The sequence below is a fragment of the Notothenia coriiceps genome, unplaced genomic scaffold (genome assembly GCF_000735185.1).
Source record: "Notothenia coriiceps isolate Sejong01 unplaced genomic scaffold, NC01 NC01_scaffold00036553, whole genome shotgun sequence".
Classification (NCBI taxonomy): domain Eukaryota; kingdom Metazoa; phylum Chordata; class Actinopteri; order Perciformes; family Nototheniidae; genus Notothenia; species Notothenia coriiceps.
Window position 1 is genome coordinate 208,429 of NW_011369254.1, and position 11,545 is coordinate 219,973.

General features: G+C 40.1%; 1 protein-coding gene across 1 annotated transcript in view; it reads right to left on the reverse strand.

Annotated features, from left to right (window-relative positions):
* ush2a (Usher syndrome 2A (autosomal recessive, mild)) overlaps window positions 1-11,545 on the reverse strand; it is a 166,447-nt gene that overhangs the window by 143,174 nt on the left and 11,728 nt on the right. Inside the window, exons 6-10 of the mRNA XM_010792799.1 lie at window positions 6,774-6,909; window positions 3,904-3,967; window positions 2,976-3,077; window positions 2,618-2,807; window positions 756-970 (exon numbers count right to left, since the gene is read on the reverse strand). Coding sequence (XP_010791101.1) covers window positions 756-970; window positions 2,618-2,807; window positions 2,976-3,077; window positions 3,904-3,967; window positions 6,774-6,909 — 707 coding nt within the window. The remainder of the gene's footprint in view (window positions 1-755; window positions 971-2,617; window positions 2,808-2,975; window positions 3,078-3,903; window positions 3,968-6,773; window positions 6,910-11,545) is intronic.

Genomic DNA, 11,545 nt, shown 5'->3' on the forward strand with positions numbered 1-11,545 from the left:
TTTGTGTGTGTGTGTGTGTGTGTGTGTGTGTGTGTGTGTGTGTGTGTGTGTGTGTGTGTGTGTGTGTGTGTGTGTGTGTGTGTGTGTGTGTGTGTGTGTGTGTGTGAACATTATATATGTGTTATGGGTATGTGTTTGATTTCCTTTGATTTCTTTCGACTTCTGTGTGTGTGTTTGTACTTTTTTTATTGAGCGTTGCCAGTCACCTTTGTGTAATCTCCTCTACCATAAAGAGGCCATGACCACCCAGCAGCATATTCTCCTCTGGGGGTGAATGCCACAAACAGTATGACAGACTGTTTGAGGTGTTTATTTTAAGTTTTCTCATGAAGATGATTAAAATCAGTTTCAAACCGGATGATGATGCTTAATAAAATTCATTAAAAACCGTGCTTAGCATCCTGTTAATCACTAAAGATGTGTTTGCCCCACCTGATTGCCACAGAATTAATAATATGTTTTAGTTTTTAATTATAATTTGCTTTATCAAGTTGTCGTCCAGTCAAAAATGCAAACGCTTCAGGCAGCTAAAGGATTGTTCCCCTTCTTTGAGAGTGTAAAATGTTGCCTCTTTTTTGGACTCAATTCAGTGATAAAACATATCAAAAGACAAGAAAAACATGTTAGGTCCTTGTTCTAAGATTGTGTAAACTTCAAAAATATTTACAGTGTCTGATCTTTTTTTCCCTTTTTACCATCAGGTCAATAATAGTGACTATTTTTCACACCCACTCAGCTGTGTACATGGTACCTACCTGGACAGCTTCAGACAGTTGACTGAGTCTGGCCTCAGCAAAGGCCCGTTGTTCTGCATTTCAAACACACTGCAGTTGTTGGCCATATATTGCCAGTCCAACCAGAGCTGTTCTGTGGCAATGCCACTCTCAAGTTCTGCAATGTCAAGCCTCCGTCTTTGGATCAGAATGGACTCAGGCAGGAGCCCGCCAAACTGAACTATAACATAGAATATCTGGAGGAAAGGGGAATACAAGTTAGCATGAATAGAACCAGATGTGCAATGTACTGCAATCCAGAACCACATAAATGCAATGAATTATTCTATTGTTGTGTTGAGGCTTTGCTCACACTGTCAGACATATTTATTCACCTCTATAGTAAAAGGGGCATTTGTTTTGCATCAAATTATTTTGTTTAATTTCGTAAGGGTATTGAAAAACAAGAAAACAAATTGGTCAATTACTGTTCATCGCATCAAATCACATTTTATGAAGATCTTGTGCAGTCTTAGTCTCTTTCAAATGGTAAAATGTGAGTGCTAGTAGTTTCCTATAGCACATGAACTGTGTGTGTGTGTAGGTGTGTGTATGTGTGTTAAGTGTTATCTGCCCCTCTACAGTGTGGGCTGGGACACTGGGTTACACAGCAGGGAGCGCATTAAGCCACCAGCACTGCGCAATCCCAAACACACACCAACACACACACACACAACCGGAACTTCAGAAAGTGTCTTTTATCTGGGGACTTGAGTTGAGCTACCGCGTCAGGACAGCTCCCAAAAATCCTGCTCACTCACATACACACTTCAGAGAAAAGAGGGACGAGCCTTTTGACAGCCCCAGTGTCGTCAACGCCCAAATCCAGCAATATCTCTCTCTCCCTCCCTCCCTCTGCCCCCCGTCTGTCTCTCACTGCAGTGCTTAGAGCAAGGATGAAACTACTGTCCACCACAGGTGCAAGCAGAAAGATACTACAGCGTTTGTGTTATAGCATTTCAACTCCACAACGATGGAATTTAGTTGCCTGTCCAACCCACAGTAGCTAGCATTGAAGTCAGGGGGCTGATAAAAGTATTGAAAAGACACAATGATCCAAATAACCCTAAATCTGAGGGGGGCCAACACTTGTTATCCCACATTGCCTCACCACTGGGACCACGATCCCATGTGGATCTCATGCTCAGCATTGGAATAAAAAGGATTGGATTAACAATCTTTGGGATACTCTAACCTCATTGCACACTTTGACGCCCACTTCAAGCCCTCTTAATTGTATGTTTTGTAATAATGCTTTAATAAAGACAATATAAATACAGCACTATGCATGCTTCTCCATTTGAATATTGATAGTTAATATTGCAATGAGCACTTTAGAAATCAATTCTGTTTTACATGGTATATGAATTACAAGACTCCTTTATTTGTTAGTTATAATGTACGAGGTAAAAAATGCAAACCGGCATGAATGGCCGCTAAAGAACAACTTGGGATTTTCTAACAGTCTGTGTGGGGGCCAATGGTGTCAAATTATAATAATGGTGTGTTTAAACTCTGTAAGTGTGATTCAAACATATGTCAACAGAATATGTTGTCTATTGTAAGGATCGAACCCAAGGCCTGACAGATACAGGCTGGTATCTTTACTTGTCCATTTTACTGGCTGAAGTCAATTTTCGGATAACAATACCGACATCCACACAGCATCATTGAATGATTAATTGATTTAATGACAAATTCAATTAACACACTTTCAGACTGAACTCAAAGTTCATATATTATATTTGTTACTTGCACTTGACACCAATCTATCTGTCTGTCATTGTTGAGAGATAATATATACATTTGCTCAGTTGTGTGAGTGTATTTTTTAGATGCGTTACCTGGTATTGTCCGTTCACCAAATCCACGGTAATAGTGAGTCCTTCATCCAGTTCCTGCGTAGTCATGATCTTAGAGAGCCATGTGGTGCCCATGTCCTGATCATTGATGTAACTGAGTGGATGGGCATTTAGGTTGAGTCTTAGGACTCTGTCATTGGTGGTGTCCTCAACACCATTGGGAATGCAGTATCTGTTAACAGTGACAATGTTTTTTTACAGGGTACTTTTTTTTTTTCTTTTGCAATTTCTGAACCCTCAAGAGTGAAACTTCAGAAACATGAGAAAAGCATTTGTACATTAGTGAAATGTTTAAAAATACAGTCATGTTATATTAACACAATAAGTGTTGATACTTTACCTCTCAACTAAAGGGTGCACTCTGGAGTGACTGGGTGGACAGCGACACTCTGCCTGGGCATGGAGCTCAGGCAGGAAACCGGAGTAAACCTCAACTATTTCCCTGTAAAAACAAGAAACATCCGACTAAGTAACTCTAATGCTAAACACTGAGGAGAGATATTATCCTACTCATTATAATCTCAGATGAGGGAGGGGCCAAATTGCTTACATTGCTTAATGACTGAGCAGTTTTTACTATTTTGCTGGCTATCTTTTAAATCTGAAACACCAAAGGAAAAAAAATATGATTTCCGAAATGCAGGGTATTTACACTTAATACTATCTGACATGTTCAGTGATGATTATGATGAACAAAAATGACAGTGACCAAACAGGGTTTGTAATAACTTAAATGTTGACGGGTCTTTTACTGGACATTTAGAGTAAAGTGGAACATCAAAGGCATCATTTGAAAACTCAATCTTTCATTTGTCTGGTCCCAATCTTGATGAGAGGAACTTGTAAGATCCAAGTCCTCACTGTGTGCAGTACATCACTGGTAAGCAAAACACTAATTGCCTCGTATTGAATTCTCAGGAAAATCCTCTGGAAGCAGTATGGATCTTAAGATGCAACGATTAGCCTTCCCCTTCTTTGCTCGGACCATCTTTCCCTTTATCGCTCCATATGGCTTCTCTTCTCTTGTTTCTTTAATCTTTAAAGTATCTCTGTCTATATCTTCTCATTTCTATTCCTTTCCTTTATTCAGTCCATCTATAGCTACCACTTCACCTCCTTATTTCTATGACAATCACGATTATTTTCCTTCCTTTATAACCTTTGCTTTCACAATATTCATTTCATTTGGTCCTTCTTGGATCCCTGCCTCTTTGTATCCCCCAGAGCTGCTCATTACCTGTCTCTGTGCCTTACTTTATCCAACTCACCTGTTGGTCAGAGTGGCAGGATACAATCTAAAGTCTTGCATCCGGCCAATGAACTGATTAGACCCTGGAGAGATGAAAAGAGAGGAGAAAGGAACATAAAGAAGGTGTTAATGGGTTTGTACTGAATGCAGTGAGTGAGAGGATTTCACAGTGTTTAGTAGATTATCTTATCAGTTTCTTAATAGCAGCTAAGCGAGGCTTCCCCGGCTGCTAATAATGGACAAGTTCATGACAGAAAAACCAAACAGGATCAGCCACAGTCTATTTTTGCTTCCAAAGCAGAAGGGCCTTTAAGGATAAATGCATGTTCTGGACATAATGTAACCTATATTCCTAAATCTACAAGAAGATATTAGGCTGCAAATAAAACAGTTTCCAACCCAAAACTCCCTTTTGCAAAAAATATATTTTGTCCAAAAAACTGTTCTAACAACAAGATATTCAGAACAAACTACTTTAGGGCATTTTTCTTGACAAATCTAAACTGTTACAGGTGTCTACAGTACTAATAATTGTTTAAGTCTAATGGGTTTACAACAGGTTACATTATAACAGGAGAAGAAAACTGTGAAAGCTGTCGTTGAAACGTTGAAAAGAAAGGATCTGCAAAGAGGTAAATGTTAGACAAGAAATGCCATATATATAAAATATGCCAAGATACCAAAGTCTGAAGCAAAGTATACACTGGAATATCTCACACATATAAGTTCAATGTCCAGACACACATGTGGATATTGGACAGAACACAGGAAACACCATCAAACACATAACAGAACAAAGGCTAGCCCCCATCTCCATACACAAGCACACATTCATGACAATGTTGGACAGGACACAAGAGACCCACACTGACGGTGGTGCTGATCCAACGAGAGCCGGGGTCCTAAAGCGTCCAACAAACTTCTGTCTAGTTTGACAACAACTCTTAGAAGACGGATAATGTCTCTGGGCATCGACAGAACCCCTGCCATGTCTAGCTTTGTCTGTGAAAGCATGTGTGTGTGTGTGTGTGTGTGTGTGTTAGAGGCTTTACTGTGTGTATTCCCCCCCAAAAAGGAAACATCCTTACTTTAGAGAGTGTATGAGTGTTTGTGCATTTGTGTGTGTATTTGCATTTGAGAGAGGCTTTGCCATGTTTGGCTTAACTACAATGTGAGCATGTGTGAGTGTTGGAGGGGTGTATGTGAGTGTAAAACAGAGAGAAAGTGTTATGGGATGTAAGTGTGTTCGAACAGTCTGTGGTTGTGCAGCCTTAGGCTTTGGCTCAGGATTTCTTTGACGTGTGGAAATGGGATTATGTCTTCCTGTGAAAAGCACTCTCCCTATTGTTACTGGGATGATGCAAGGTATAAGCTTTAATTCTCTCCTCTCTGTGGAGGTATCTGTCTTCTCTCTCTGTGTTTCAGTTCCTGTCATCCCTCTGTTTTTCAGTTTCCTCTTCTCTCTTTCTGTTGTTAGAACTGATGGCAGTTAATACAGGCAACTAGGATTTGAGTTGGAGATTTATCTAGTTTTTTTTTCTCTCCGTCCTTGAATGCTACCGTTACTCTCTGTAACAGCAAAAGCAAATGGTTAGACAAGTCAGAAATGGTTAATGCTAAATGAACTGCGATAATATGCTCTTTCTTCCAAGGCACTTTACAATGCAATGGCAACAATGGAGCAACTAGTGAATAATTGTACAGCGTAACAATACAAACTCCCATTGTCTCCTATTTTAAATGAGATTAAATAACACACAGTACTGCTTGATTACATGCTGCATTGTTTCCAGTGAATGTATTGCGTGTGGATATAGAAGAACAGTTTAAATTGGCATATAAATAATCCAGAATATAGCGGGGAACACATTGAAGATAAATAGTATCAACAATGTTTGTATCAATATGTATATTTCTTTGTGTAATTTCATGAACATCTAAAAGATGATAACTTTAAGGGGCTTTATTATGATGTAACATTTTTACCATCCAAACTGAGGCATGATTGGAGCAATCTCAACATCATACATCTAATTTTGAGATTTCTAATGAGTCGACTCATATTTTGTTTTAATTCTTTGATACAACTGATGATGCTATCGTTATTGACCACTTCAAAAATGTATAGTCGTGTTCTTATCAGATACTCAGTTTTCAGTTAAAAGGGTCCCCCCCTCCAACAGCAGACATAGTTGTTCATCAATACACCTGATCAGCATTTGTATAATCAATCCACTGATCAGAATTCCAGACACAGACCCTAGGTTCAACACACACACACACACGCACTCCCTCGAGCCAATCACTTGCATTGATCACAACCACTGATGTGATCTTCAGCTGATCAGATGCTACCTGCCTTGAACTAGGGATCAATGCCTGATAAACGAGAAGAAAAACACTCGTTTATCACTCAGGAGATGAACGGATATCATTTTTCTCTCAATTTCTCTCCTATTGACTCTGAGACGGCTCCCAGGCACCACCAATCAATCACAGATGTGTAGTTGAAGGAGGATAAAGGCTGGGAGGAGAATAAAGGTGGAGTAGTCATTGACACCATATTTAGATATACAGACAAGATAAACAAAGAGGTAATTTTTCTCCACTTGGAGAAAGACAGCGGCCCCATTGAAGGAGGGATGTAGATGGGACTGATTTCAAGTCAGAAAAACAGATGTTGTCCATTGCAATATGAGTTTTATGCTGCAGTTTAAACCTTTTTGAACATTGACAACATATTTTTTTATATCATTCCTGGGCTGGCAGTTCCTGGAATTGACCCACATTTTTTAATTAAATTGATTTAAATACACAACTAAATAATTGTTGACAGTGAGGAATCTGGATCTAATGCTTCTCTAAAACAGAAAAATCAGCTAGCTTTACCGTTGGAGCTGAGTCCCACCCACATGGCACCGTCCTCGCTGATATCAGAGAGCCTGCCGCTCAGAGACTGTGTGTCAAACGGGGTCCCATCCTCCTCAAGCCCATCTAGGAATAGACTCACATGTCTGTTATGAACCTGAAAATCATTCAGAGTGGGACAAATGTAAAAGAAAATTAAAAGGTGTCATTAAACGGTGAATGCCAAACTACCTCAACAAATCTCAATGAATCACAACAAACAATAAATCATTTTGTCTCCAATTTCCGAAAAGCGAGCTCATTTGATTAAACAGAAAACGGTATTGCAGTCGTGCAATAGAGCGTGATGATTCTTCTGAAAAAGCGCTTTGATGTTGTCTGTATTCTAGGTTTCAGAGGGAGAAAGTAAAAAGATGATCAATTAATAAGTGATATTAACATAAAGCATCATTGAATACCATTAGTCATTGTTTTTTGAGCACTGCCGTGGAACCTAAAAGCATGTAAGTGAGCTGCCTGAGGGGCAGATGCAGCAGAAAGGCCCAGCAGCAAGTGACTGCTGTAACACACTGCTGCTCTGAGTGTGCAGATGCGCATCTATCTACAAAAGTATATGCACAGACCAATGGTGTGTTTTTGGATATCCATGCATGTGTGTGTGTGTGTGTGACCATGTGTGTGTGAATTATACATACAGCTAATCTTCCAGCTCATTTCCCCAGTAGCAGAAAGAGCCTCAGGCTAAACTGCCTCAGCCGCAAATTAGCTTTCTGTTTGACCAAAAATCTCCTCTACACTCCTTTCCTCTCCATTCCCGATCTGCTGCATGAATATTAAAAACTGCACGGCAGACAACATCGTCAAAGTGGGAGCAGCTACCTTTCACATCAAACCCAGGGAAAAAGAAAGATACCACCATAAGAGGGGCTCCCCCCCCCCAAAAAAACAACTTGAATGTGCCCTGTGCTACTCTCTCCGTTCAGCCCATCTGCAAATCCTGTGTTTGGGAGACACACTGTGGGACCACTGATAAACGAGACTCTCCCTGTCTTACCAGAGTCTCCCTCTCCTTCTTCATCTTCCTGGTCTCTCTTCTGCTCTGGTCCTCCTTGCTTTGTCCTTACTCTTCCACACGAGGTCATTTCATTCCTTTCCATTTTTTCAGTTTTACGAATTCTCTTGCTTATTTTTTATAACCACCTTTATTTTCTCCTCCCTCTCAGTTGACGACGGCCCCCTCTCATCTCCCTTCCTGTCTCTTCCCCTCATGTTTATCTTGCCCTGTCGCTCTCACTTGTTGTCAGCTCTTTAGGGAAGTTGAAAAGGTGTGAGGAGGGAAATAAGTCCAAGTCAAAAAACGCCTTTAGGGGATAAAGGCAGGCCCAGACAAGTGTCTGCCTCTTAGAGGATAGTTAAGACGCCCAGACAGACACTTTCATGATGGCTGATTGAAGACTAGCAAGCGCATAAGAGCAGAAGAGAGAATGAGAGTGAAAAAAAAGAAAGAGACAGGAGGGAGAAGAAGAAAAGTCAGGCAGCGGGTGTAAGAGAGGGAGCTAGAAGAAGGGCCCTCTTTAGGAATCTCTAAGCCGGAGCTGTGTGGCTCTTGGGGAGATGTGAGGCAGTTGTCAGGCCTGATGTAAATGAATCCTGAAGCGCTTCATCCTCCTTAGCCGCCACGCGCCCTTTTGAAACGCAGCCAACTCCCCTTTGTTAGCTTTCACAAACACTTTCCCTCTGTTTTCCCTTTGCCCGTCCATCTGTATTTTTACCTCCTCCTTCCCTCTACCTCTCTTTGTCTCTTTTAGCCAGTGTAACTTCTGAGTTCTTTGAGATTGGGAGGAAAAAAGGAAAAGGAGTTAGGAATTCTTTAGTGTTAACTAGTCTCATTTGGACTGTGTCCACTAAGTCCAGAGGAAAGGAAAAGACTACTTTAAACGTTACCTATCGCCTTCCTTTAATACCGAGGATATGATTTTGTGAGGACTTTTAACTTAAGCCTTTTTTTCATAGTAACATTACTGCGTGTATTATCTTTAAGATATACTTAACTATAATAGAGATGGCACAATTTTTACAATTGAATTTTGGGAATCACCATTATACAGTGAATAGTAGTGTATGGTATATTTAAAGTATAATGGTGGGCTAGTTTAACATCACTTTATCGACATGTTATTCTACATGCCTAATCATTATCGGTTAATGTCCAGACGTCACCCATATCACCAAAGCTGAAGAAAACGATGATATGTCAATTTCCGTATCATGCTACAGGACATTCATTTGATACAAACATGTTCCATTTTGCATTAATATGAAGAACATGTGTTTCTGCTGTTTTGCTTTCCTTTGAAATGAACTAAAACTTTATGTTTTAGGATAATAGCTGCGAATAGGGAGCGATCATTTCAGCAGGGTTTAATCCTGGGCCATCGGGTATATTGACTCTAACCCCTGCACCACCTGGGGTCTCTGCCACCATGCATGGCTCCATTCGCACCTGGCCTGGCTGCACGATGTTGTCTCCTATAACATTACTGCAAAAAACAGGAACTAAGTACATCAACACATTACTTTTGATCATATTATTTGTCATTTTAGCTACAGTTATTTTGTGACATATGCAATTCTGTAGAAAAGTGGTCACTCTTGAATTGACCATGTACTGCATCATCACCTAAAGAAAGAACTAAAGGTGTTTTACCCGACTATTGAAAAATGTAATATAATATGTAAACTTATTTTTTTGTTTCCTTCTACCGAGTAAAGTTACATTATTAACCTTTCCTTATTAAACAATTTCCTTCAAAAGGCTCCTGTGCTCTCGGGAGTTTCAAGCACCCAATCCTGTGCACCACCCACCCCACTGGCACTGTTACCACCTAAGCCACTCTAAAAGCCCAGGGAAACCCTGAGTGGAAAGCTTTTAGTGATCTGTAGACTGGCATTTTGACTAAAGCTCTTCTCCATTTTCACACTCGTGCCAAGCCATGGCTCAGCACACAGTGTGGACAGCAGTGTTTCTTCTAAGCTCACTTTGTAGCTGTGGGACACAAAAAAGCAAGAGGTGGGAAAGAAGATATTAACCAAATTAGCCCAAGTTGTCTTTGCCAGTCATACAAAGATATGCAATCAATAAAAGATTACAAAATATAACTGTAAATAACTTTTACTTATGTAACCACCATGGAACAAACATGCAACTGTCTGCATCATGCTGATTCAAATGTGTTGTAAAAGTTAAAAGTAAAAGTCATTTTTGAAATATTGTTTACATTACGGGCTAAAATTCTGAATTTTGTATGACTGAGAGATTATTTAGCAATGGTAAAATGTGGGATCATGGTTTGTAAATAAGCAGATTTCTAACAACTAACTTCCCCAGTTGGTAAGGAGAGGAATTAGGCGTCTATGGGCCGCAGCGACACTTCCTTATGACCCAGGTCCTTTTTTGTGAACTTGATCAAATAGCTCAGTCCACACAATAATTACAGGGAATATTTGTAGGTCAATACAAATGCATGAGGTGTATTTAAAATCTGTATTAACTATCAATAATTGTATTAATGATTATGTGTCTTTGTTATGTCTCATTTTATAGCTTTCATGACATGACATAAGATGGTTCTTGAAGTAAAACTAACTGTCTTATTCTATTTGGAGACCAGACTAAAGCTTTTCAATTCATCATGGTCCAGGACAGGTTAACACACATACATTCCTCTGAATGATTCTCATTATTCTAAACAGCCAGGAGTTATCCAGACATCGGACATGTTGCCATCAGTGTCAGACATTACAGTCACATTTCACTTAAATGTAGAGAAGAGCTATCACAGCTGCGAGTGACAGTTTGAGGTCAGGGTAGATGAGAGGGGCCTTAAGGAGGACTAATACCGGAAACCAATTCTAGATACACATTTTCTGCTGTCTGATTTGTTTATTAAGTACTAAAGCAATGCAAGGCCCTCTGAAGGAGCTTAATGTTCTCGATGTGTTTGAGTGTGTGTGTGTGTGGATGCAACACACCGCCTGTGTCTGACCTTTCTCACAGAGGATACTATTTCCCCATGTTGCACACAGTTCACATCTACCAAGTTCACCTTTTTCTGATCAGCCCCTCTGCTCTACTTTAGTAATTGTACTTTTACTGACACGATGAAACACATTTAAACAAATTACATCTCGGTCTTACAGCATACTGGCAATTCTCTCTATTTCTTTAACGGGGAACATGCACTCAACAAACAAATAAACAAAGAAATTGTTGACAAAGTAGAACGGGCCGCAAATATGTTAATTCAAACTTGTGGCAGGACAGCTTCTTTTGTTTTAAACTTAATGTGTGCCTTTGGGTTCACATATTGTGGCTTCTGAGATACACTTGGGATTTTTGTCTATGTACTTTACTTGACATTATCTTTCGTCAATCTGATTCACCCTAATCTTAAAACTAAGATGCCCAGTTTCTGTTCTCCTACTTCCCGACTCTTTAAAGCTTCCACACATTTCCACCCTTGTGTCTTGAACTCTGTTGAGCCATCTTTTTTTCTTTTTTGGTTAGGCATTCCCCTCTCATGTTGCTGTACTCATGCTTGTCTGCTCTTCCTCACCTATCTCTTCCTCTCCTTTTAACCTCCTCTAATCCCTGATTCCCCTCCTCTGCCCCACAGCATCCCGCCTCACCAAGCTCCCTCCACACAGCCGCTCTCCTCCTGATGTGTTGCCCTGTGACTGACATGCCACTCACTGATAACACACCTCATCCCACAGACAGTGAAGCTGTCATT